At 42.5% G+C, this 27,347-nt stretch overlaps 4 protein-coding genes across 4 annotated transcripts; all 4 read right to left on the minus strand.

The window, feature by feature from the left end:
• Positions 1 to 1,553: 1,553 nt before the first annotated feature.
• On the minus strand, positions 1,554 to 7,808 carry LOC146633227 (GTPase IMAP family member 7). The gene is made up of 3 exons (XM_085351402.1): positions 7,749 to 7,808; positions 7,226 to 7,374; positions 1,554 to 3,681 (listed from the first exon to the last, which is right to left on the minus strand). The coding sequence occupies exons 1-3, from the start codon at positions 7,771 to 7,773 to the stop codon at positions 2,827 to 2,829; spliced, it is 1,029 nt and encodes a 342-aa protein (XP_085207528.1). The 5' UTR covers positions 7,774 to 7,808; the 3' UTR covers positions 1,554 to 2,826.
• Positions 7,809 to 9,179: 1,371 nt separating this feature from the next.
• hmgxb4a (HMG box domain containing 4a) lies at positions 9,180 to 15,521 on the minus strand. The gene is made up of 13 exons (XM_085351393.1): positions 15,472 to 15,521; positions 14,753 to 14,839; positions 14,447 to 14,583; positions 14,289 to 14,364; positions 13,592 to 14,188; positions 13,216 to 13,419; positions 10,468 to 10,643; positions 10,297 to 10,378; positions 10,129 to 10,193; positions 9,949 to 10,045; positions 9,694 to 9,857; positions 9,449 to 9,571; positions 9,180 to 9,310 (listed from the first exon to the last, which is right to left on the minus strand). The coding sequence occupies exons 2-13, from the start codon at positions 14,787 to 14,789 to the stop codon at positions 9,266 to 9,268; spliced, it is 1,803 nt and encodes a 600-aa protein (XP_085207519.1). The 5' UTR covers positions 14,790 to 14,839; positions 15,472 to 15,521; the 3' UTR covers positions 9,180 to 9,265.
• A 359-nt stretch (positions 15,522 to 15,880) lies between these two features.
• ankrd54 (ankyrin repeat domain 54) lies at positions 15,881 to 20,511 on the minus strand. Its single transcript, XM_085351404.1, has 8 exons — positions 19,877 to 20,511; positions 19,329 to 19,376; positions 18,567 to 18,665; positions 18,360 to 18,431; positions 18,204 to 18,251; positions 16,928 to 17,052; positions 16,694 to 16,801; positions 15,881 to 16,550 (listed from the first exon to the last, which is right to left on the minus strand). Exons 1-8 carry the CDS (start codon positions 20,253 to 20,255, stop codon positions 16,476 to 16,478), a joined length of 954 nt encoding a protein of 317 aa, XP_085207530.1. The 5' UTR covers positions 20,256 to 20,511; the 3' UTR covers positions 15,881 to 16,475.
• Positions 20,512 to 21,188: 677 nt separating this feature from the next.
• Positions 21,189 to 26,582, minus strand: foxred2 (FAD-dependent oxidoreductase domain containing 2). The gene is made up of 10 exons (XM_085351391.1): positions 26,461 to 26,582; positions 25,184 to 25,401; positions 24,780 to 25,085; positions 24,444 to 24,695; positions 24,053 to 24,361; positions 23,795 to 23,961; positions 23,452 to 23,617; positions 22,218 to 22,444; positions 21,960 to 22,130; positions 21,189 to 21,597 (listed from the first exon to the last, which is right to left on the minus strand). Exons 2-10 carry the CDS (start codon positions 25,396 to 25,398, stop codon positions 21,365 to 21,367), a joined length of 2,046 nt encoding a protein of 681 aa, XP_085207517.1. The 5' UTR covers positions 25,399 to 25,401; positions 26,461 to 26,582; the 3' UTR covers positions 21,189 to 21,364.
• Positions 26,583 to 27,347: the final 765 nt, after the last annotated feature.

Genomic DNA, 27,347 nt, shown 5'->3' on the forward strand with positions numbered 1-27,347 from the left:
ATCTGGCAAACAGTCATATTTATTTGTAAATAAAAAAAAACTAAATAAAATTTTAAACATGTTTAACCACTTGCCATAATGGTCGTGCGCTGTTCCTGTAAAAAAAGAAGAAGAAGAAGGACGGCCTTGTGCTGTGAGGGGAAAGAGTGTGTCATCTTGTTTATTTTCCTTTGGTTTGCTGTCTTTTTCCAGGCCATGGGGCGCGATGATAACAAAAAAATATTGCGGGCGTCCGTGTCTTCACAGCGGACTGCCCTCCCCCACCACCACCACCATTACCACCACCAGACTGGATCCGACGGGGGACCGCAGGGCCCTCGCAGCAACATTTTTGCCGTGAGGGAGAGGAGCAGAGAAGTTACCGCCTGTGAGTCAATGACGGCTCGCTGCTGATTCCCCTCACATGTTTTGCTTGTTTTTTGGGGGCTTTTTGCTTTTTTCATACAGGCACAAATCAGCTCCCCTCTCTGTCCCAGTGAGGTCTCATCCTCCAGAGTTAATACTGGCCGCCGTCACAAGCTACGGAACTGGTCTTGATTAGTGCTACTGAACTGAGATACTTATGTACGCCACATCCTTCTGGAAAAAAAAAAAAAAAAAAAAAAAAAAATTACACTCCCAAAAAATTCTCATTAATTTTTCTCCAGACTTCCAACTCCGTCTCCGCGCTCTCTGCCTTATCCGTGGTGTGTATCCACTAAGACTGAATAATATTTGGACAGGTGTTCTTTCATATACATTAACTTGAAGGAGTCTAGCGTGCAGTTTCATAAAGCAGGGGGGAAAAGAAGCATATCCTGGTGAGTGGGTTCTGAAGTTGGTGCTGTATGCTGTAGTCTGTACTGTATGTGTAATCCCTAACAATAAAAAACTGTTTAGCACTAATTTTCCTGTACTTTTAAAACCTTTTTTTCCTCCCCGTTTCAGACAAGAGGAGGCCACATCTGGAAGACAGATGTAGTCCCAGAGCTTGTTCTCTCCCTTTGACTCTTGCTCTCTCTCTCACTGCTTCTCACTCACTCTCTCTTTCTCCTGTCCTTCCCTCCCTCTCCTCTCTTTTTGGGAAACATGAGAGCCGGGCTAATTCTCTCTCTCTCTCTCTCTCTCTCTCTCTCCCTTTTTCTCCCTGCCTTGCTCTCTCCCTCCCACCCTGGCCGGACCACCCACATTCGGAAACGCCTAGCTGCTCCTGAGGCAGAGCCGCCGGCAGCTTAGAGAGACCAAGAGGCAACAGCGAACAAGAGAGATGTAAGGACGGGCCATGATGGACGGTTTAAGCAAGAGTGTCAATTACTGCCGTGTCAAAGCCATTGTGTGCTGCTGAGAGAGTCTGAGGGACTCATCTGCTCCAGCGTGAACCCTGGGCTTTTGTTCCTCGCACCACAGCTATCTATATCCATTCATTTTAATCTGCAGTATGGTAGAAGCCATTGTAGAAAAGCATCTCAAGAGAACACATACATACTACAAGTAACCACAGCTCATCTCTGTGAAGAACAATCACTTCAGATTAAAAAAAAAAATCACACTGGAGTGTACTTAAAACAGCAGCTTTTATTTGCTTGGTAGGCAGTAAATGATTATCTTTCAGTTCACCTCAGAAAACTTCAAACTTCTATATAAAGGTCAATGTCACCACCTTGTGGATTCTTCTTGGTATTGCCTCCTAACAAAAGTGTTTCAAGCCTTCCCTGTGCCCTCTCTAAAAAGCATAAAACAGGTTCAGGAGTTGTTACTTAATGATAAATAATTTCTTTAGAGATCAGTAATAGTCCACTCATAAGGACGAGCTGCTTGCAAGGTTATGAATAATCGATTTGGCTGTTGTATGATATCCTTTTTATAGGAAAGTTAAAAGGATATTCAAAATTTTCACAGTAATGGGTTTAGATGCAGTTAGTTTGACGAGCTAGTGTAGCGCTAGCTCTGCACTCTAGGTCAACTCTTTTAAGCTTGTTGATTTTTACGTTTTCGCTGACTTTTTTCATTGACAGAGGAAGGGAGGGAAAAGGGAGGGGAAAACACAAACAAACACAGCAAAGTCAGAAACTAGCTTGTGAACACAGCAGCTTAAAAGTTTGACATTTTCCTCAGAAGCTGATGGAGATCAAAAATAGAGCTAAAAGGAAAGGCAAGTTGGACAGAACCAGCCACCCCCAAATAAATTTTATTATGTGTCTTTTCACTGTGTCAAGAACCAACTATTTGCCAACGTGAAAAAAAAAGAACACTGCTAGCAAGCTTGGTTAGAAAGCTGCATTCATCAGGACATCTCAGATGCTCTGTTAGGTCCCAGTCACAGAGGCCTCCACAACCAGCTGATAACTAACGGTCTTTAGGAAAAAAATGTGCATTCCCTGATCAATTGGCAAGTGGCTGCAGAAGGTTGCGTGCTATCACTAGTTGAAATAAGGTGTGTCCAGTGCTCCACTGAAAACCTCTGATTACTTTGGTTACAGCAAACTGCTGCAGTCTCCCACAGTTTGCATGGAAGACAAGTTTTCGCTACCACTCAGTGGTTTGTTTACAGACGAGATGGCGTCTTCATGTACTTGAAGTACAGAAAGAGGCAAAGATCTGAGTCATGCCGACAATATTGAATACTAAGCTAGCAAAAAAGACAGCGGCAGTTACATTTGAGAACATACCAGCCGAAAGATTTTTCAAATCCAGCAAACCCGTAAATAATTGTCCTTATTTACGGGTTAAAACTGATCTATAAAGCATTATTTGTAATCAGGGAAACATGTTATTTTGTGTTAGTGGGTAAGCCCACAGCCCAGTAATACAGTGGTTTGTGGTGCAACTTAAACATGAGATTGCTTCTCATTTAGTTTTCTCTGTTTTTCTTCGCCCCACTTCAGTAGCCACAGACCCCACAGTGGCCCCAACCATACCTCCATACGTCCCTCCCACAAACAGGCCGACCAGTGACCCCAGCAGCGACTCCCTTCTCACCAGAGAGGACAGCCACCTAATCCACCCAGTCAGCTTTTCCCACAAGCCCCCGAGGAAAGACGGAGCAGAGGTGGAAGGTGAAACATCAGTAGAGGGAAAAATGCTATCTACATCCACATTCAGGTCACCTATGCTCCTCTCTGCTTCTTCGCGGACCTCTTCCAATTCTTCCTCATTCTCCAGTTGGGAGTCTGTGGGAGACACCTGGTCATTCAGCTCCTCTCTTCTTTGTCTCACTATCTCTGCCTGCCTCTCTCTCACCCTTTCCTCAGCCTCCTGGTACAGAGGGCAGCTAAAGTGTAAACCCCCACTCTTCATAACTGCCTGCTCGACTTTCTCCAGCAGCTCCTCCACCGATGTCCTTCCATCTTGTTCTCCACTGCGGGCTTCCAGGGTGTGGTAGCGCTCTCCACATCTCTCCACCAGCTCCATTAGGTCCTTTCGCCATGTGACGAGGTATTCTTCCAGCTGCTCGTCCTCATCCAGCACATCTGTGTGGGTGAAGAGTATGATGGTATTTCTGCTTACAGCAGAGGAACCAAAGAGCTTCTTCAGGACATCCAGTGCCTTGGCCTCTTCATCAGCCGGCTGGTTTGCTGGGACACAGAGCAGAAAGGCGTGTGGTCCAGGGCTGGATGAGGCAATGAAGGAAGAAATGTAATTTCTTCTTTCCTCTGAGTTACAACCTGAACCGTACCAGGCTGGACTAGAGACTATCACCACCTGCAGAGACGTGACAGAAGCATAAAGAAAAAGCAATTACAATTGATTACAATGCACCTGTTTAAAAAAATGTCTTATTTACAAAGATTTTTTTTTTTACTTTGGTATTCTTAAACTGAACTCACTACGTGAATGAAGTTCAGTCTGTGTGTGCATGGCAATTCCAAAATTTCTTCACAAATTTCATGGATATTTACACTTTTATAAGGATTAAAGTCAGTAAATTCAGAGATTTACTGAACACATTTTTCATGTTGGAAACAAAAGCACTGAAAAAATATGAAAAGACTGAACTACATTGGACTGCACTGTTGAGATACCTTTGCATCTTTATCTATAAGTGTGTTTAGGACTTACTCTTGTCTTAATAATGCACTAACTCTATAGCAAACCCTAATATTACAGCCTTACAGAATCCACTACATGTTAGCATCAGTGGTTCTGCTGATCCACTGAAAGTTACTACAACCTGCAGTTTGCTAGCTCCCTTTGACCTGTAAATTGTTCTTGGATGTCAGAATTTGAATTGCAGAAGCCAGTTTAACACAGATTTATGGATCAATCTGTTACCAGTGAAAGCTATGGAACCAAGGAACAAATCTCAGGGCTCAAACACAACTAATTCAAATTACTACTTGAGGCTGGCTCCAAAAGCGAGTCGATCCTCTGCTGTTAAAATACTCGACTCAGAAATGAAAATAACACATTTACAGCTAAAACAGTTTTGGTCTCAAACATTTATTCACATCCTTATAACAATTGTATGTTTGTATAATCCACCTATTTGAATTTTTTAAGGCTAGTCAGTTGAGTTCTTGCTTGTGGCCCTTTGGCCTGTTTTTAATAGCTTATCTGACAAATAACAAAGCTTTCTGTGTGGCACAGCCCGTCCGAGAAGTGTGCACTCCAGTTTTGGTTAGTAAAACTTGAGTATTTTATTAGTTTATTACAAGGCATTAGCCAGTATCTCTGTTCATACAGTTTACAGATGCAGGTTGGCAAGCAAGCTTGTTAGCATTAGCTTATGATACAGAAATTCACAATCTTGACCTAATACGGGCACTTCTGACTCGGAAAAAAACAAAAACAAAAAACATTGGTGGAAGCCAAACCCTAATGTTAAAAAATTAAGATTAAAAAATGTGGGTCACAACCACAGTGGCTACATCCATCTTTTATTTACAGCCTGTGTATATCTTAATCTCCCTCCCCTTCATCCTCCTGTCCTTGTCCATTGTCAGCAGTTCCTTCACACTAATAAATGTATCTTGCCTTGTTTGCTTATATTAGAATTACACTAGGCAAGCATTTCACAGCAGTATCATCCACTTTGCCTTCCTTGGAGGCTGTAAAACAAATTTAACTGCATTGACCACCCAGCAGATTCAGGTGTTTGTTTTTGCTTTGGTGTGAAGGCTAATGGTAGAATTACTGAGCCTATTAACCACATTTGTTTGTTTTTTATATATATAGTTGACCACATGAGAGCAACAGCTGCAAAGTGATGAATATATTTAGTATCAGTGTGCATCAAGATTTCACACCATAGAGTACATATAACAAGGCTATGATTTTACAACTAACGCGTTAAAACAAACCCAGGTCTGTTGGCTCAGTTTCTTTTGGCTGGTGCGAGCGCTGTAAACCAAAGCCTTGAGCAGATACGCCCCGAGAGTTTCACAGTTGCTTATTGGTTTTTTTTGCAAAATTTTGAAACCCAGTCATGCTTAATTTTGTGGGTTTTCTTAATCATTTAAATGTGCCTGGTTGGTTAAGCACACATTTCTTTTTTCCTGTGAGGTAAGAAACTCAAATGAATACTGCAAACTGGCTTTTAAATGCATTCGTGCTCATTGTTGCGTCTGAGTACATCAGATTGCATTTCAGATGAGAGGATTCAGTGATGTCGACATGCAAGAAGGTGTTTACAGGAAATGCCACTGGACAAAATTCAGACCGCATCTATCATCTGCACGATTAAGCAGCAGCACGTTAACAAGAAGAGAGAGAGAGAGAATTTATTAGGAGTTACATTTTCTTTCACACAAACATGTTTCTGTTATTAACCATTGTAACCACAGGTGTCGCCAAAACAACCAGAAATGGATCCTTAATATTTATCATGTTTATATGTTTTTAAACATATATGTTTAAAATATTAACACAAGCCCTTAAATCCTTCATGTAAATATGCCACACAGACTAATTTTCATCTGCAGTCAATGGCAGGTTTATGGCAAACATTAAGACAAACATGAATTTGATGGTCAGTTTGTCGTCTTCACCACTGTAGCTGACAGTTCTTCAGCAACCTGCTACTTGATTTTAGCATGTAGCTGTAAACCAATCAGGCATAACATTTTAACCACTGTCAGGTGAAGTGAGTAACACTGATTATCCCTTGATCGTGGCAGTTTTTAGTGGGTCCTGACTCCTGCCCACCACCAAAAGCTTCAACAATGAGCACATGAGCACCAGAACTGGACCATGGAGCAATGGACGAAGGTAGCCTGGTCTGATAAACCACATTTTCTTGTACATCACATGGATGGTTGGCTGCGTGCGCATCCCTTAACTTAGGAACATCTAGGCTCATGATGCACTGTGGGAAGAAGGTGAGCTGGCAGAGGCAGTGTGACGCCTTGGCCAATGTTTTACACGCAAACCTGGGATCCTGCGAACCATGTGGTTACTTTGACATACCTACCTAAGCATTGTTACAGAACATGAACACCCTTTCATGGAAACAGTATTAACTATGGCTGTGGCCTCTTTCAGCCGGATAATGGACCCTGCTACCAACCAAAAATGGTTCAGGAATGGTTTCAGGAGCACAATGAGTTTGAGGTGCTGACTTGGCTTCAAAATCCCCAGATCTCAATCCAATCAAGCATCCGTGAGATGTGCTGGACAAAGAAGAACAATCAATAGAGCCCTCCCCCCCTTCACATTTTGATGCTAGATCAGGCCTTCAGGGGTCTAGTGGAGTCCGTGCCTCGATGGGTCAGGGCTCATTTTGGCAGCAAAAGGGGGACCAACACAATATTAAGCAGGTGGTGATAATGTTATGCCTGATTGTTGTATAATCATATTATGAACATACATCTGGCAGGTTACAGTAGGTGGACTAAATGTAGGTAAATTATTACTTTATAGACTAAACTTAAAACTAAATCATATTTAATCTAAATTGTAATAATTTTGTCTGAAACAGGCCTCTTATGTAATGAGACACTGAGTCTCAATGACCACCATTATAAAAAAAAGTTAACCAAAAAAAACAACAAAAACATAAAACAACAGAGGACCCAAAATTGAACCCTGGGGTACTCCGATATTAATGTTAACTGTTTAGGAAATTAACACATTAATAGATAATAAAGTTTTTGTTTTTTTATTGACATTTATACTCATATTTTAAGGTATTGTATTTTGTAAACATCTGGCTATAATGTTTCAAAAGCACAAAAGAGACATGCAGACTTCAGAAATAAGCAGGTGAACTTATAAAGGACCACAGTCCATACTCGTCAGTTATTGTTACCTGTCTGCCCGCGACTTCCCCTCTGTGTTTGCTGCACTCCTGGACAGCATCATCATCTGTGTCCTGCTGGTAGTCTTGCAGGCCGAGGATTTTGCATATTGCAGTCTTCTTCCCTGCCCCACTCCGGCCCAGCACCACCAGCCTCAGCTCTGCTCAACAAGAGAGAGAAAAAAACGTTTTCATGACACGCTGCACTTATTTCATACACTGAAGTGTGCTCACTTTAAAGGGACCGAGTTTTTAAATTCACTTATAGCCCAAAATAACTGCCATGTATAAGCTGTCTGCTCTTTATCGTGCGAGTTGTTTACAGAGATAAGGCCCACCCTGTTTGCCGGGTGTGCGTGTCGTAAGCTCGTCTGCTACATTGAGCTTTGAAGCGTTTCACCTCAGCTGGCTGCGCCCTTTGCAGCTGCTGCTTCCCGTAAACCGACCGTGGAGGAGCCGCGCCCCTAACTTTCCTTTCTTATTTCATGGTTTCTGCCCCCGAAACGCCACATGCGAGACAATTTATCAAACCTACCTGACTGTGTAGCAGATGCTGACATTTCTGTTCCTGCTCGCTGTCGTATGTAGCGTTGAATCAGGCGTAAACACACACTTCCTAATTCCTGCGGGCTGACTCAGCCCTGCCTCTGACACTGAAGTTCACTCCGCCAGAGGTGAACACAGCTCCATCTGTTGTGGGAAGTGTTGATGGCACCATGCGCACATCAGGGCATGGATGTCAGCACCGAAGTTTACAATTGTTAACTCAGGGGGAATAATTTACTCAGTTTAACTGGATGACTTTATTTATCAAATGACCAGTTGGTTTTTGAGCATAGACTTCTTACTCATAAGGTAAGACAGATAAGCCATTTATAACTGCACCAATCCATCTGCTGTTAATGCAAATATCTAACCAGCCAATACTCAGTGCATTTAGAAATGCAGACATGGTCAATATGACCTCCTGAAGTTCAAACTGAGCATCAGAATGGGAGAAGAAAAGTGATTAAAGTGACTTCGAACATGGTCTGGATGTTGGTACCAGACGGCCTGGTCTCAAACTGCTGATATACTGGGATTTTACCACACAAACACCTGTAGGGTTTATACAGTTGTCTGAATAAAAGAAAATATCCAATGACTTAGTTAACTGTAATTTAAATAATTACAGCCACAGTATGCACAAGATCTGACTAAACAACGCATCAAACCTTGAAGCTGATGGGCTCCAGCAGCAGAAAACCACACATGGTGCCAGTCCTGTCAGTTATGAAAAAGAAACTGAGGCTACAGTTCACCACAATCAGAGAGTAGTGGATGGTACCTGGTCTGACGAGTCTAAATTTCTACTGTGAAAACTGAATGGTAGGGTCAACATTTGACATAAACATGGAAGCATGGACACTCAGAATTCATTAAAAAATATTAGCTGAATCTGGGAAGTGATCATTTTAATGTTGCCACATGGTTCAAGTTTAAGCCGGCGGTGAATTGTTGGAACAGCTCTTCACGACAACAAAGTCACACCTAAAGGTGTATTCAATCAAGTTTTCACATGTTATATACACAGTAAAATATTACATGTATAAAATGAGTCATTTATACAGAATAAAAGAACAACTAAGCAGATGTGAAATATATTACATTATGTCAGTGATTAGCAGGGAACTTAAAGGTTTCTGTACACTTCTGTAAAAAAGAAAAAAGTTCAATATGTAGACATGTATTGAACTCTCATGCAATTAACGTGCCACTGAAGAGCTAAGCATACACAAACACACACATTCAGTCCACTACATCCATCCATAAAACAGACAGTTGTACAGTAACAGTAAAACCAAGCTGACGTGCCTTGTAAGATTAACATGTTCCATTCAAAAATACAGCAATTAGAAATCTAAGAGAAACAAGTTCTTAAAAAAATACACTTTAAAAACACATCGATGCTAAAAATATCCACATTTTTCAAATGCCAAGCCGAGGCTTAAATTAAAGTCCAAAGGATCTCCCTGGTCAAGTGTTTCTCCCAGATTTCCAGTCATCTTTTCCTCAAAGTCCAGGCATGATGTAGGCGATGTTGTCCAATGTATTTGACTGACAGAAGGAGACAAGAGCTTTGTTAGCAGTTAGCGATAAAAACCACATATTATACATTGAACGGTTATCAAAAACAAGCAGAAACGTTTAACAGCAGAATCTGTGAAGAATTGAATGAAGCTGATGGTACGATACCAGGACGTTTCGAGGACATCCATTTAACTGTGGTATCTGTGCTGTGAGACAGGTCAGCGGGCCCAGCGCGCACAAGATAGAGTCCAGAAGAACAGACAAACTCCCGGATACAGCCACCATCCCCTAGTGCGAGAAAACATGGCTTACTGGTTTCATTGCACATTAACAAATTCAATTTAAAACTTTGCATTTATGCTTTTATTTCTAGATAAAAGCTTTTATAGGTGTGCGCATTTAAAACTCACCTCTGTTTCCTGGAGCCGATGTCCAATTAGGGACAGAGACTCTCCCAGCAGCTGCAGGTGAGCCGCTGCATCGATGGGATCGACATCTGGGACTCGAGCCGGGGACAGGGACATGGTGCCAGGCGCTCTGGTTGGAGACACCACTCCTGTCGATGTCCCTGCAACTTTACAGAGAAAACGGCACTTACAGACGGCAGCAAAGATCCAACAGTGAGTGGACTAAAAAAAAAACACCGCGCTCACAGTCAAATATACCTTTGCTTTTGGTCTCGCTGGACGTCTTGTGTTTGACCGTCGTGGCTTCAGCTTTGTTTTGTTTGTGCTGCAAATACTGAGCTTTCTGCCTCCAAACCTACAGAAAAACACACACATGAAGCACACCACCAGCACTTAAGTGTAAGCCACACTGGATTATAGCAAAAGACAAAAACCTACCAGCTTGTCCTTTTCAGGCATCGCCTTCCAAACCTCTGCCAACTTTTTACTCAGTTCGCCAAACACTGCAGATTATATGCAAACCCATTCAGTTTATATGTTTTTTTCTTACCGTTAGATTTAAAGTGCTTCATCACAAATTATACTGTATTTCAAAGTTTTTCTCACCTAGTCCCGGCTGTTCTGCATTTATGTTGACCCTGTACTCCTTACAGAACACCTGATACGCTGTTGTGTTTTTCTTCTTGGGCTTGATGACAGAAAAACAACAACAACAATTGAGCACATCATTAACATTTCCTTACAAAGAACGAGAAATGTAACTAAATACTATCTCACCTTATCTTTATCCTTCTCGTGCTTGTCTCGATCTTTGTCCTCCTTCTTCTTCTTCTCTGTCGTACCGTCGCTGCCTTGGTGGTGGTGCGGAGGGATAGGCGTGCCCATGGCATACATAGGGCCCACAGCACTGTGAGTGACCGTGAGATGGGAGTGACTGTGGCTCTTTGATGAGTCTGGTGACAGTCATACAAAGATAAATGGGCAGATGTAGAGTTAATTACACTGGCTTCAGAAAAGAAATGGGCCCTTTTGTGAAACATTGTTATGGATGGAGTCAGTATTAATACTCATCAATTCAACTGCCCAATAACTGCATTAATTCCCTTCTCCTCTAAGGAAGCAATGACACAATCCTGTGTTGGTCTCTGATGACAGTTTAGTACCTGAAACAGCCTCAAACAAAGCACAACGCTTTGCAGAATATGCAAGAAAACGGTTCCTGCTAAAAGTGGAAACCACAAAAACACGATCAAGTACAACCAGACTATGAAGGAGGAGATACTAGAAGTTGGTGTTATGCAGTCTAAAAGCAAACAAATTTACACCATATGACAGGAAGAGGAAATTACTGATTAGGTTAGACGGTGGGAACGCTGGGCTTTAAGCAGCTGGATAAAAAAGTTCAACCCAAGATCCAACATCCCAGGTGGATTTTTTTTTTTAAATCACTAACAATATTGTGCAGCTGCTGACTGCCACTAATGGCAGTAGCTAACTGGAAAAGGAGGATGGCAAATAACCTTTATTTACTTAAACTTATAAATGCTGCTGAATACAAGTAGCATTTTTCTATATCATCAGAAATATTGTTATTGAGAATCTGGAGCCTATAGCACCCTCCTCCCAGTGGTTTTTAGCTCACACTTAGTTCAAAGTGCTTCAAAGTGACTAACTCAGAGAGGGCCCTCATGACTAACCCCACCCGTTAAACATGCCTCCAGGCCGGTATCACTACTAGAAAAAGAGGTGGTGGCTGCTGTTTAACCTACATCATTTTAAGCTATAAAGCTTCAGCAGTCACATCAATTCATTTCAGCTTAAGCGTGCTGTAAAATGTAGCAGCAGTGAATAGGAAAAGAATCACTGGCTTTTCCCCTGCCAACGTTACAGCTGTGTTTACATTACAAAGAGCTTTTAAAGACTTCAGCCTCTAAATGCCACCTCCTTCCTTGATATCATTTGCGAAAGCTCTCGGTGAGAACTAAAAGATAATGAAATGCTTCTGCTTCAAACCTAGCTAAATCCCACACTCGACGGTGTCCTCGAAAGCAGAGTTTCCTGGCAGAAACCTTCAAATGCCATTTCCCTTAGTCATCAAAAGCCACTGTGTTGACAGCATTAATCAGAAGACAAATCACATCATGAGACATTCAAACCGGTCAGGTCCCATTCATCAGTCTGCTCAGACTGTTTGTCATAATGTTGTTTGCCAACTTCACACACTAGTTTTTATCTTAATGTACTTGACATGACAACAATATACTCTTACCACAGTTGTTTATTCTTTTTTGTTGATCACATTTTTATGTTTATCTTTATTTTGAACACTATGCACAGTGTAGTTTGTTTTATCTTTATCATTGTTTATTCTATTACAGTTGCATTGTGTGATTACTGCTGATCCTTGTTTCATGCTGAACTGGGCTTTCATGAGGCAATCACTTACCTATGCCTCACTGACTTGAGGTGAACACTGAACCTGAACATAGGAAGCCGATTTTAAAAATGCTTTATGAAAACAGAGGATATCAGACACCTGAAACATTTAGTTTGCTAGCCCTAGAAATGTGTCTGTCACCCAGAGAGGAACAGCTCAGGCTCCACTTGCCCTCCTCACGCTGTCGAGCACTGAAATACTTTCCAAGTTAACTCATTATCGCCTTGCAGCTGTTTGTTTGTTTTTCTGTCTTTTTATCCAACACAATGACAGTGGATTTGATTTTGACATCTGACAGTATGTTACTATTTTTTTTTTTTTAAATGGAGCATAAACTGAAGCTAACTGTATCTCAAGTAACTACAGACTTATACAGACATACACTGTTACCTTCACTTGAGGTGGAAAAACGTTCATATTTAGCCAGTCCTCTTGGACACTTTGCTTAAGCAAACAGCCTAAACTATTTTTAGAGAATGCTGAGTTTTCTGGAGTTGCCCTGATGTTTAATTTATTTTTAACTTAGTGTATTGCATTTAGCTGCGTTTTCTGAAAGACTGATTGCACCACATTAATACCATGACTCAGGGTAGTTATACCAAAGCGCATGACTTTGGTATAACTACCCTGTAAAACACGAATTTAAGTATCACTGTATCAATGTTAGTGCATTTCCTAAGGTTCCTAACATTAGAAAAGTGTATTAGTATAGTAAATCAGCACGTGTTATGTTGTTAACAGTTATGGTTACAGTTATGCTGACACTTTTAACAACTAACAAAAACCATGGGGAGAGTTGAAGCTGACTAAAGCTAAATTTTCCAAGTGAAACCCTGATGCAGCAGGTTTCCTCTTGTCAGCCATAAGGAAACCAATTATTAAATGTTGGCATGAAACCACAATAACTGCTGGCAGCTAGACATGAGTCTGGCTAGCTGGCTAACTAGCAAAGACGGTCCCAAAAAGTGTAAACTGTGTTTTTATGATCATGTATAAACAATAGAGACGCCTCTGTTTCCACAGTTTGATTCCAATACCAAAAATGCAGGACAAAGTGTTTCCAAAAAAATGCTTCTGAGTGAACTCACCGCTAAATCCTTTGCTGTGCTTCTTGTCCTTCCCACTTTTCTCCTTGTCTCTGTCTTTTTCTTTGTCCTTTTTCTTTTTGCTTTTCTTGCTCTTCTTCTTCTTTTTTGACAAGTGCGTATATGAATCGTCTATAACCAGTTCACCTGCCTCCAGTTCTGCCCCAGAAGAAGAGCTTTCATCTCCCATGCCACCTCCATAATGTCCTTCATACCAGAGTAGAATAACAAATATTAATTTAAGAAAAAATAAAAACTGAGGAAATGGATAGTGTGCTGTGTATACAGAACTGTGCAAAAGTCTTAAGTCAGACTTTTTTTTGTAAGTGATTAATCCAAATTTGAACATTTTTTGATCGAATGTACAGATTCATCCTACCTTCCACTTCCACCTCTTTCCCCACCACAGGCAGCGGATCTCTATTCTGCTGCAGCTTCTTCTTGGGCGACTTTGAAGGTAGTGCCCCCTCCCGATCCTTCTCTTTCTTCACCCCTCCTTTGGAGGAGTGCGGCGTGCATGGGAAGCTCTCTCCCTCCTCTTTCTCTGGCGACATGATGAGCTTCATCTTCAGCCCATCCGCTTCACGTAATGTCAAGGGCTCTTCTTTGGGGACGCCGCCGTGGAACAGAGAGGATTTGGAGGAAGAGGAGCTGGAGGAGTGCTTCTTGGAGGAAGATGATGACGAAGAGGTGGGACGGGAGTGAGAGAAAGAAGAATGGCTCCCCGTGCTTCCACCGCCGCCGCTGCTCTCACGTTTGCGGTCCTTGGAAGAGTGCGAAGAGAAGGACGGGTAGGAGGGCTTCTTATGCAAGTGGGGGCTGGGATCTGAACCTGTGGCCAGGGGAGAGGTGATAGCCTGCAGGAGACCCATCGCCGTATCTGTGGGATGGGATGATGAGGGAGAAGAAAGGGGCGGGGAGCGGTCCGAAGACTTGTGCTTCTTCTTGTGGGGAGGAGGGCCTGAACCATCATGGTCTGTTGAGAGAATAAAAAGGAAGAAAAATACAAGCTCAATTACAAGAACACAACATGACAATATATCTTCCCAGTGTTAAATTAAAACACAACCACTCACCTCTGTAATGGTAGTCATCGCTATGCTTTTTCTTCTTTTTGTGTGATTCTCCTCCCAGCATGAAAAGTTCTGAATCCTGATTTGAAAAATATCAAAACCATAATAAATAGCTTCCATCATGAACACTGACGGTGAGCTACTGATGACAAATAACTTACCTTAGGCCTTTTCTTGGAAGACTTCCGTACTTCAGCAGCAATCTCCTCCTCTTCCCTCAACAGATCTTTGTACGACCTCCTCTTCTCCCTCTGGCTGCGACCAGCCACGAGCCCCCTGTCTCCCTCCATTCCCACATCTAAAATGCACAAAATCCACGTCATATTTCTGGCTTCCACAAGAAAAAAAAACCCCTAATTATTCTGGTCACATGTGCATCTCATTCAGAAGAGCAGCGATTAGACTAAAATGCAGTTTTGTTACAGTTCGTTTGTGTTTCTGGGGGTACTAAAGTCACACTTCATTACCAATGGCTTCTCTACCCTTGATCTCCTCAAAAGCCATGGTCTCCCCTTTGCCAACACTTGATATGAGATGTCAGACAACACACCGACCTGTTAAGTAAAAACACCAAGAGCAAAAATCAAAACACTAGTCCAGACATTAAATAACATATCAACACCAGGGGGAAAGAGAGTCAGAGCAGTTTCAGTAAATGTTACAAGTGAAAATAATAGTCAGGTATAATTTCCTTGCAAACAGATTATGTCTTGCTTTAACTATTCCCGGTTAATCCTACACTCAGCCCTCGAAGCAGCTTGGATGTACCTAAAAGTGCTCAATGAGTAGCAGTTACTTCAGGAAAAATGCTATTTGTGTTATACTGCATTTATAATATGGCCCCACTCCTATAAAAAGAGTTACAGAAAATTACAGCTAAAGAAAATTTCCCGCCTACTTTCGTAAAGATACACAAACACACCCCCCTCTCTATCCACTTTCACCCTGTCGCTTCCCAACATTTAAAGGCTCCCAATCAGTCATGCCGAGTGTGCCTTGAGCTAGCCGGCGAACAGCGCTAAGGAAAGCCCGAGGCTTTTCCCACAAGCTAGGCCGCGGTCAGCTCAAGTGGACAAAAGAAACCCGCGGGCATGCGTTTAACTCCGCTCCTGTCTCCATCTCCTATGCAGTGCAAGAATGTGTAGTTTGGAAACACCGGGAGGTGAAGAAAAATAATTTTTACTACCTCCAAGAGATCTCCAATTTACGCGGGTCCCGTCGCCATCTTTAGTATCGGCGAGACAATACGCGTCGGTGCGGGGGGAGGGGCTTAGGTAACGTAGCCAATCGGCGTAAAAGTAGCCATATTAGCAAGCCTTTGATTAAATCTCTGTATCCACTGAAACAAATGACAACTACAAAGGCCCTCTCATATAAAGACACAGACAAAAATACTATACATATATCCAAAGATAACAATTTATTGATTTACATCAGTTTCTAACAACCAAGTCAATCTTACAGTACAGTTCACACAGACATGCAACACAAGAGGAAAAGGCAACGATACAAAGAGGCTGTCCATAAGAACCAAAAATCACAACAGTGATAAATGTTAAATTATTTTGTCTCAAATAATCTTTACTGGTAACCTGCAAGAAATTAGCATGAGCACACAAACACAATCGCACGTTGACTCAAATGCTGTCACTCGCGCAGCACTTCCACTAGCTTCCTGTTCTCAGTGTGTTTTGTCCTGGTGAGGGGGGTTCTTATATGATTAGCATCTAATCATTTTAGCCAAGATAATAATGTTGTGTAGCACTGTTAGCACCCTGGACAAACTGCGAAACTCTCACCGTTGTTTAAGTTCAATCACCAAAACGCACAATTTTTGGCATTCATTAATTTAAAAATAAAAAACGTCAGCATAACATCAAAACAACACTCATTTAAACACACACACACACACACACACATATATGAAGCCACATGCAGTGGCTTTGTACCCCACCAGTGAGGTACAGCCCACAGTTTGAGAACAACCAAATAATTACCAAAACAAACATATATAACAAAAAGTACAACTGTTCCAAAGGGCAATTTATCTTAACGCTCAGTTTAAGAGATGACCACAGCGTGGTGGTTCAGCTCGTGCTGGCCAGGTCGAAGCTAGTAAAGCAGAAGCTTGTGCCCCCCCCCCCCCAAAAAAAAGAGGCGCTGAGTTTCACTTCTTCAGTGTTTTATCTTCTACCTGTCGCCCAAATTCTGTTTCTGTAGACTGAGTGATGTAAAACTGGCCAATAAGTCAGTCACTTCATCCACCTGTAAGAAAACCACAGAGCTGTGTAAGAGCTGGTGAGAAAAAAAACACAAATCTAAAATACATATTAAAGTTTTGTTGCGTTGTCCAAATATTATGCGTCCATCTGAATAGGAGAATTGAAGACTGAGTGATGAGGTCTCACCTGCTCTTTGGTGCGCGTGTGCTCCAACTGTGTCGAAATGTGCTCCAGCCTCTCTTTAGCTTCACTCTGGCCCATTAAATTCAGGTATTCTCTCAGCATCTGAATAATCTGACAGGCAGATAAAAAAAAAAACATAAAAATTCTCCATCAATGGGGAAGAGCGGCAGAGTCAGACTGCGTGTTTCCAAACTCAGTTTGCATCTACTATTCTAAGAAAGTAAAGCCATTTTCTACCTGTGTGACTTCCCCTCTCAGTGTTTCTAAGCTGCGTGAATCTCCCTCCTGCAAAATGTTCAGCTTAGAGCGTGCTAGATGCAGTGGGGTCCTGCCAGCTCGATCAAGGGCATCCACGCGGGCTCCTTAAGAAAAACAATAACAAACAAACCTCTCAATTACCCATTACCTTCAATTGCCTTTAAATTCCAATTAAGTTATCATCACATTTCCTCATTTATTAACTCAGATTAAAGATGGCAGCCATGAAGAAATCAATTATCAAGCTAACGAGTTTCCCGTCCAACATATGAGCTACATGGTTTGTTTTTTTCTAGTGAGGCCTTTCTGGTCAGATGGGAATATGGCACAATTTGGGGAAAAACAACAGACATCCACAGGGCATTTGAGTCAAGAGCCTCATTTGGTGTTGTAGATCAAAACCAGAGATTGTATATAAAAGATGGACAAAGTCACTGTGACATCACCAACTGTTTAGCGAAACCCTGTTACGAAGGTTTCTTGCAGTTCTGAAACCAGAACTGAAGAGTGAGGGGCAGTAAGGCCAAGAAACAAGAATACTGCAAGCTTAGAGGCTGATGGAGGCTCAATCACACAATAAAGTGAGCGTACTGATCAAGGGAGGTGGGAATATTATTTGATAGATTTCTATAAAACCAGATGCGTCGCCTCCTTGTGGCCATTAAAATGAGTCGGAGGTTCTGGGCACTTCCATATTTGCATAGTTTTTCAGATCTGGAAGCTATGTCCATCTTTTACATACTCAGTCCATGCTCAAAACCTGCCTCAAGCTGTCTTTCTTCAGGCTAATATTAGCTTGTGTACTTTATTAATTTATTAGCTAACACCATAAATTAGCCACCGCCAGAGTCAAGTATCATGTCTAATTTAAAGCTAGCTGGCTAACTACAACCCTACTAACACCACATTGTACTGCATGTTGTCTGGTGTATTACCATATCAGGACACTCTGTGGTGAATTATTAGCAGCTGATAGACAAATCTCTGATCGGCTGATGCATATGCACTGGATTTTAATTATCTGCCAGACTTGAGCGTTAAGTTTTTGGACAAACTACACTGGTAAAAAACAAATGTCATTGTAACTGGAGTACTCCACCCCCATTTCCACTGTTCCAAGTGCTTAAAAAGAAACATGCATGAATTCTTACACGTTTCCTTAGGGCGATACACCTCCTTATAATATCTAAAGCAATATAGTTCTGGTAATTGTTTCACAAAGATGGAGAATTTAGCTGCTGTACAAAAGTCTTACCTCCCCTTAGCAGTGTGGTGATTACAGGCACATGGTTGGTACAGGCCGCTGTAGGAACATGGGGTGAAAAAAGTGAATTGTGAAAGAAATACACGATCCGATGCAGAAATCTGACTTCAGTTTTAGTTTTGAGTTTTCTGGGTCATGGTCTCTTACCCAGATGGAGGGGGGTATTCCCCAGACTGTCTCGCTGGTTGGGGTCAGCACCGTGGCTCAGCAGCAACTGCACTATAAACATAAAACAGACATTGGGAAAGAACAATGATCAACTGATATTAAATCCAGGTAAAGGTAAGGACATTTATGAGCATCAGTCAGAGTTATATGAAGCGCAGTAAACAAAATCTGCCACTGACAACCTACCAATGCTCTCATTGCCATTGCACGAAGAGAAATGAAGAGCTGTCCTTCCTTTGTCATCTGCTGCACAGGGGTCTATATCATCTTGCAGGAGCTTTCGGACTGAGGAAGAAAATGTGAATTTCAAAAAAAGGAAATAGAAAAACACAACTTGAAGTCATCCCTCCCAGACAGTGCTCGCAAGGTGTTTTACTGTATTCGCCCATGCTTTTCTTTTGTTTAAGCAAGACCCCATGCAATTCTCTCCTTCTGGGTATAAATGAAAAGTCACTCACTCACCTCCAACTACTTAAAAATGCAGCAGCTAGGCTTTCTGATGTTTTAGCAAATGTCATCACATCACCTCAATCCTGACCTTTCTCCTTGTAGAGTTGATCTTTAGGCCTGATTTTAACTTGTGGGGTGAAACTTTGTGAAGGCTATGATGTAACCTACACTGAAGTGGTCAATGTCGTTGGTGGCATTTGTGCTGGTGCATTAATTACAATGTGGTCACGTCGCAGTGTTTTACTGGCTATTCCAAGAGTAAAAATTACATTTAAAAGCCCAAGGCTCACAAAAAGCACATTTTTGTTAGTATTACTAATTATGTTGGCAATTTGTCTTTCATGTATGTCTATGCCGTGTTTTCCATGTAATCTCTAATGTTACCCTGTTCTGTTTTTGGCTTTAATGTCAGCCTTTCTTTTTAAATTTAATATTCTGGCTTTTGCCTGTCTGTCAACCCTGTTTTAATCTGCTACATAAAAAAAACATTGTTCATACCTGTGTCAATATCATTGCTGTTTGCTGCTTCCCTCAGTCTTTTGGCAGCTGTTAAAAGAAAACATTCAATGACAGGGACATTAGTATTTCTTCCGGATTTCATGGAAAGAAGCAAACTGCACTGCATTAGATGTGAGACCTTATACAGAGGAGCATTTTATCAATTAACAACACAGGAATAAGAACTTCAATACTGAGAATTATGTTCTTATTCACTGTGACACATCTTCTCAGCATGCATTACTTACTGACATGCATTTTCACTGTTACCATACCAGCTCTCAGTTTATGTGACATTAGCAGTATGAGTTAGTGCTGGTTAGTTAGTTTCAAAAGAATTTGCAAATTGATGATGATTCATCTCATGACATAACCTTTATAGGTTAAAAGCATCGGTATCGGCAACACTCGACCTGTTATTCACTTGGTATCGGATCGATACCAACATTTGCAGTCTTGCACAGCACTACTTAGTTTGTGCAGCGACATTTTCAAACACATAACTACAACTCCGCACACACTATTTCTTTTACCATACCGTTGCTTACCATAAACATCTTTACCGATGGGACCCAGGTTCCGCACGGCTCTGTGGTGCCGCCTGGCCCTGCTCCCCGTTATCTTCCCCAGTTTGCACGCCACATCACCCGCACCGAACTCTCCTCGCCCCGGCTCCCACAGCAAGTGCAGGTACCTCAGTTCTTTGTCGTCTCTCTGTCCGAGTCGACCCAGCACCACTTTGCCCTCCCCTGTCCCACTCATCCCAAACCCGACAGCACCGTTGCCCATGTCGTCCATCCCGTCCACGTTACCCCGCTGCTGCTCCCTGTCCGCCGCTCCCTCTACGGGTCCCTGCTCCACCATGTATTCCCCCTCCGAGCTGGACGGGTCATTATCCGAGGCAGGGATAGCGCTCCACCCATCCATACTTTATCTTGGCATAGAGAAGCTATTTTTGCGCTGTACTCGTTGCATAAGGTACCTTACAACTCCTGCTGAAGCTAAAGGGAAATAAAGCCGCGAGTAGCATCGGGAGTCCGCCTCGTCTGAAGCATGTTTATCTTGCACCGACTCTTCGGGCCGTTACACAGCGTCAGAAAACACAGTTACTCTCCCGGTGGCGTCACTGCATCCTGGAAAAATGTAAAGTGTTTAAACTGCGGACGCCTTTTTCCTTCACACATCAAAATGTCCCCTATTGCACATTTTCCACTTCATCGGGTAAAAGCCACGCCCATCATACAGCCAACAACCTCGAAGTATGAATCACCAATCAGATTAAGAGATGCTCACTCACTTCCGTCCAATGGCACGATCGCAATCGAGCAGCCAATCAAACTGTTCCAGTGCTGGGCCGACGATTGCGCTGGGCATGCGCACTGAGAAATGCACTAATGTTACCCAAAAGCCAATAATTTAAATAAAATAAAAAAAACAAAAATAACTAGAGTTTCCTTTTTGATGTTTGTTTAATCATTTACCATAATTTTTATGCATAAATATTTGTGATACCCACCCTCCACCTGTAGAGCTTTACATGATATATAGATCTGCATGATATGAAAATAACACACAACATCCTGTATACAAACACTTGTGAAAATAATTACTTGGGAGCTTTTATGGGACAGCGTACCTCTCCCTAAAGTGATGAGCAGTGGTTTCCAATCTGCAGGTCTTGACTCCCAATGATGGTCACATGATATATCTAAAGCATCAGCAGTCAGCTTAGAGAATAGGAAATATATCAACGTGATATAATAAAGGATAATTGTAGTTCTTTGTTTTATTTAATACTTTGAATACTAATAACATAAAGAAGGGAGAATTAGTCTTTGGTTGAAACAATCAAGCAGCAGAACTCTCTAAGAAAAACTGCTTTGTTTCAAGCCGGTAAACAGGTTGTGAAACACAGATCTGTAGGATGGCATTCTGTCCAAAAAAGATTTGGCCTCGTGGAGGTAATGACTGCAAGTGCTGGAGGTAGCAATTCTGAAAAATCTTACAGGTGCATGCTGCACGCTTAGGTAAAACAATCATAAGTCAAGTTTCAGTCCTGAAGATACGGATGCTCCAGCTGGTGCCAGGTAATTTGGAAATGTCGAGTCAGCATCGGATGTGCCTACGTCTTGCTCGGTGTGCGTCAGTCCTGCGTCATGAACGCGCTGTCGCAGCTGGCTGTTGCGAGGGATCCCCTGCTGCTTCAGGTATCCCTGCTGGCAAAACAGTGGTGGCATGCGGTGGGTGAGGGATAAGTGGAAGCAGGATTCTGAAAAACCGGAGGACAGAAGGGAATGAGTCAATCCGCCAGCTGCTGAAAGAAGTCATGTTATTTGTCTGATCATTTCTTAATTCCATTTAAATTTAGAACAATGGATTACACAGGGAATACATTAAATTACAGTAGATGTCTTTCTGAAAGTGATTTTTACTATTATTACCTTCACTATTATCTTCTTCAATACCATTGCCAACACAGTGCAGAGGAGCTACCTAAACATAAACTGAAAGCATGCTTTATTCACAGGTGTACTTCTTTTCTTAGACGTGTTTCTCTGGAAAATTTAAAAACTGAAAAAGTAGGAACATACCATTCTTTTTTTCCAGATAAGCTGTTAATGTGTGCATTACCTGCATAGAAGGCCCTGAGGTCAGTCTGGAGACAGTGCTCCAGGAAGCGTCGCAGTGGCTGGATGTGAGATATTGGAGCGTCCCATTCTGTGAGGAAGTCCTCCACTATGTGATGAATGGCTTGGGGGCGCGGTAAAGGCCAGCCGTTGGGACGTAGCTTCATTTCTTCCACTGGGGGGAAAAAAAGATCACATTTTATTTTTTCCCTGTCAAGTATACAGCGAATCTTTTTTTGATGGTGACACCATTCCTACTCACCAGAAGGTAGTGTTTTATAGTAGTATAAAACAGGGTGAAGAAAGTTGGATTTCCAAGCATTAGTCCACTCTGTTTCTGCCCTGCTGCGCCCCAGATAGTCTATTTTCTTCTTCCCATATTGCATGACTACAACTATTAGTCCATGCATGGAGACATCGTGGCCAGAAAGAGAGGAGAGCTGAGGCAGGGCCTGGAGTGGAAACTCTTCCAAGTATTCACAGTGAGACCTTAGAGTCAAGTAGAAAGGAGAATAAAATATATAATGAATATCAACAACTGCAGCTTTGTTTCTTGTGATGATGTAAGGCGGTGTCATAGTTTGGAGACTTTACTCTTCTGGCAAAGAAGGACAATAACTGCCTAATATTGAAGGAACTGGACATCAATTTAGTTTGTTCGAAGATCAGAGTGAAATGAATGTATTTGATTAAACAGGTATTCTGTTCTAGTAGCTGCAGCTCCAGCAGTGTAAAACAGGCTAAACAGCAGATTAGAATCAAGGATAAAAACATTTTCTCAACAATACAAGCACATTTGTTTGACAATGCAACTTAGGCATGTAGACATGATCACTTTGAGCTCCCACAATTCAAACTGAGCAACAGAATGTGGAAGAAATGTGATTTAAGTGACTTTGAACATCGCATTGTTGCTGGTGTCAGAGTGTTTGAGACTGAGTGTTTGAGAAAGTATTGCTCTACTAGGATTTTCCCCACATTACCATCTCTAGGGTTTAAAGAAAATGTCCAGTGAGCAGCTGTTCTCTGGCTAAAAATGCCTTGTTGATGCTGCTTTAAGCCGATAGGATGACAACAGTAACTCAAATAACCACTTGTAACAACCAAGATATGTAGATGAGCATCTCTTAATGCACAGCATGTAAAAACTTGAAGCAAATGGGCTACAGCAGCAGAAGAAAAACGTTGCCACTCCTGAACAGGAAACTGAGGAAAAGATTACACAAGCTTACCAGAATTTGCCAACAGAAAACTGGAACAGTGCTGCAATTTTTGGAAGGTAAAATCAGATCATGGATACCCATGTTTTAGACTGCATACTTATTACTTGTAAAAGTGGCCTTTGACTACAAGGGATGCCCCAAAAAGTTAGCTGCTCCCCCCAAAAGTCAGTATGAATTCTGAGACTATCAGGACATGTAACCTAATAAGCATGAATGAGCAAGAGTGGAAAAAAGAGAACAGCTGGAACAAGCAAGCATGCAATAAATACTTACCCTCGAAGAAGTATGACATCTCCAAGCACCTCAAACATCTGGTATGGCCCCGAGGCCTCGTCGACCCGCTTCAGAATCCACGACTGCAAATGTGTTGCCAACAGTTGTGTTGATGGCCACGCGTTCCTGTGGTAACGGTGTTCAAGTAAACGATGTACAGCTCGTGCTGTGTTAGACAAAACACAGTTCATGTTAAAATCATCCTGATCACAGGTCGAACTGGCACAAAATTCACTTTTCTGTCGTACCAACTACATTTGCAATAGATCATCTGATGCCACGGTGCCTTTAACAAACGGTGACGGGAATTTCAAAATGTCACAAAACAACAGCAGTCTGTCACCTGTGTAACGGAATCCATGCACAAAGCCGCCAGCAGATGAGCGATAGTCTCTGGAGTGAGATGCAGTTCCCAGCACGAACAAACCCGGGGTGTTCTTCCCTTCGTACCAGGGCGTCAACTCAGGCAACCTCCCTTTGGCATTTTCACTGTTCGGTGGGCAGGCGGAGCTGAGGAGAATTTTTTAATACGATATGAGCAGGCTTATCTTACATATTGTGCTTAGATAGAATAAGAAGAGCACGTAACATCAGCCTTCACCTGTCAAATATGCTGAAGTTGAACCGGAATCCGAGGCATCGGATGACTCGATCATAGGGTTTTCGCATGGGGAAGTTGTCGATGTGATGCCCCGGCAGTTCTTCCTGTGTCGCATCAAAACTGTTCCTACTGTGCATGTACTTATTTAACGTGAGATACAGCTGTTTCCTTTTCTCTTTCTTCTTTCCACCCAGTCTCCTCTTGCCTTCCTCCTTTTGTTGAGCGATAACGATCTTCTCCAGACGGGCCTCCGCCAGCCCATCGAGGGACTTCAGCTGATACGTATCTATCAGCTCATTATTCACAGCTCTGGATAAGCAGGGGAGCAGGTTTAAGAAATAAAATGGGACATAATAAGTAATGATTGTTTTGAAACCATCCTTTATTTTACCTGAGATCTCCCACGTAATGCGTTTGCCACGCAAGGCGAACGGGGCTGGAACTGAGCATGTGCACCCGACTCGCTCTTCCTAAGATGCTCTGGGCTGTTTCAAAAGCAGAGTTTCCCTTTCCCAGAATGAGCACGGCCTGGTCCTTGTAGTCGTCGGGGTTAGTGGAGATGGACTCATAGCCCTCAACCAGGTCTGCACCGACAAAGTCCACCGTGTGAGGAACCCACAGGCCCGTGGCTACCAGGAGGACGCTGATGGAGAGAGGACAAGAGTGCAACAGAACAATCCAAACCAATGCAAATTTCTCCTCCGAGGATCATCAAGAGACAAAATACCTGCACGTGTAGTCTGACGCATGTTGGTCAGTCAGGATGTAGTGTCTTCCCGTTGCAGACTGCACTGCCCTGATCCTCCCAACATCAACACCATACTGTACCCTCAACCCTAGCTCCCCCACAAACAAGGACAGGTACTGAGGGAAGGCGTCAGCGGGCGGGTAAAAGTCATCGCTGACCCTCTTGAAGAGGAGGTCAGGTTTATCGCTCAGCAGCGAGTTCCAGTCGTGGCGCAGGTTGAACTCTCGGTTCCCCCTTCCGGTGTAGATCTTATTGATGCTGATGAGCTTCCTGTGCCTGGGATACCTTGCCATGCACAAAACAAAGCAGAGAAGACGTCCCTCAGAGTTTATACGGGAGGATAACGCGTGTGTTATGTTGAAAGCTCGCCCAAAGTTCCTTACTTGTTGAAGAAGCTGCCGGGTCCCGAGTTCCTCTCCAAGATGACATAGTTTCTCCTGGCCTTGGAGAGGAAATATCCCATCTGCAGTCCTGCGGGGCCGGCTCCAAGCACGCAGTAGTCGTACCGGCGGGTGACATTGTGGTGGCGGTTATCAAAAGAGCTTAAAACATAGCCAATCAGGATGAAAAGGATGACAGAAGGAAGGCTCGGATCCATAACCTGATGAATATGAGGCAATGATGGAAGTAAAAAAATATATATATATTAACACGATGAATATATAGGTAATAACAATGAAACATTCGACTTTTAAACCCTTTTGAGATTATTTGCGACATGATTTGTTATCCTGCGTTATCCTGCTGGAAGCAGCCGTCAGAAGATGGGTCATAAAGGAATGGACACGGACAGCAACATCAGTCAGGTAGGATATGACATTTAAGTAATGCTCAGCAGCTACTAAGGGGCCCAAAGACAATATCCATCACACCACAAAACCGTTAGCACTAGGCAGGAGGGATCATGTTGTTTATTTCCAATTCTCACCGCGCCTTCTGAATGCTGAGGCATAAACTGAGACCCATCAGTGCAGGCAACACTTTTCCAGTTTTCTTTAGCCAACTGTGGTGTATCATCAGTTCCAATACAAAGCTGTTTACAGGTTCTTGTGCAGTGCAGTCCCACTTGATGTAATCCATATGTATAAGGGCACGGCACTACATCTGAACCTAAAAATCGTACAAATTTTATCCAAACCAGTTTTCTACACTGTATTTTTTATCATCGAACATTTTGATTTATCATCTTCCTCTTGCGTCCTCCCTATGTGCCACCTGCCCACACAAAACCAACCTATTTCAATAAATGAACAATTTTCAATACTACCTGGATTGTTATAAACAGAACAAGTCTGGATTTTATGATAAAACGTATTTGTCATGTAAAAATATCGAACAAGTTTGGTCAAGTTAACTGTGTCCGAGCCCAGCCTGCGTAGGTATTTGGAAGAACGGGCTCCATGCAGGAGCTCCACATGAAGCCACATAAACGTATTCGGTATAAAACCTAAAGGGAACCCAAGGCGATAATTAGTAGGGCTGAAGCGAGTAGAACCGTGCTAAGAGACACAGGTGTAGGGTCCGCAGGGGATCCCGGGCTCTCCGTGAACTCTCCAGCCGATGTTATATCACTCCGTCGAGGATGCAGCCACTGCCTTCGCCCGCTCAACCAGATGTGAGAACAGCTAACGTCGTCAAACACGGAGACCTCACACCTCACCTTTCAAATGGCTCGATCCTTCACGCGCAGCATCTGGAGTTCACCGCGTGTCGATCCGGTCACGGCTGCTACATGTTTACTGTCCTGCATCTTACACAGATTTCTCTGTGCGAGAGAGAGCAGCAGTCCTCCACAAATCCACTGGCACAGCCCAGTTCGCCCCCGGATGACAAACACCAATGGAGGGGAGCGTGCATCAGGGGGCGTGTTTACGACCGGAGCAGGCGAGAAAGGAAGGAAAGACTCGTTCTTATAATGGGGAATTACTCAACAGTTACATAAATACAGTTTGGAATAACAAAATGTGTCTGATATAACTTTATCTAAAAAAATAAATAATAAAACGTGCTTAGACAATTAGCTATAAGTCATAATCTGGAGTAAGTAAAAGTACAAACATTTTAGCATCATAATACACTTCCATACAGCAAAAGTACTCATGATGCAGTGTGCCCCCTATTTGGAATAATATACGCTAAATTATTGCATCATTATTATTCTTTAATGAATAAAGCACTTTAATTATACAGCTACACACTGCTGGGTAGCTTTATCTGTAACTGCTTTTCCAGCAGTGTGGGCCAGGGCCCCCTGGTGGACAGCGAACGTACTGCAGGCTTAAGTGATAACAAATTCAGTTTGAAAACGCTAACAAGTATGTACAGTTACATTTTTATATACATATATTTATCTATATAAACATTGTATTAAAACCGGTAGCAAGAACAGGTTAGTTTGTGATATTACTCATTACTCTGACCTAAATTTACTGCTCTGAGGTTGAAGTTGTGTCCCAGTGGCAGGTGGGTCACACATTGGCCGTAACAATGTCCACGTGACTGAGCAGCACTGGCATTTTATAGCCAACAAGACGTATTGAAAAAAAC

The sequence above is a fragment of the Diplotaxodon limnothrissa genome, linkage group LG4 (assembly GCF_057381915.1).
Source record: "Diplotaxodon limnothrissa isolate DT_005_m linkage group LG4, D_limnothrissa_male_GT1.1, whole genome shotgun sequence".
Classification (NCBI taxonomy): domain Eukaryota; kingdom Metazoa; phylum Chordata; class Actinopteri; order Cichliformes; family Cichlidae; genus Diplotaxodon; species Diplotaxodon limnothrissa.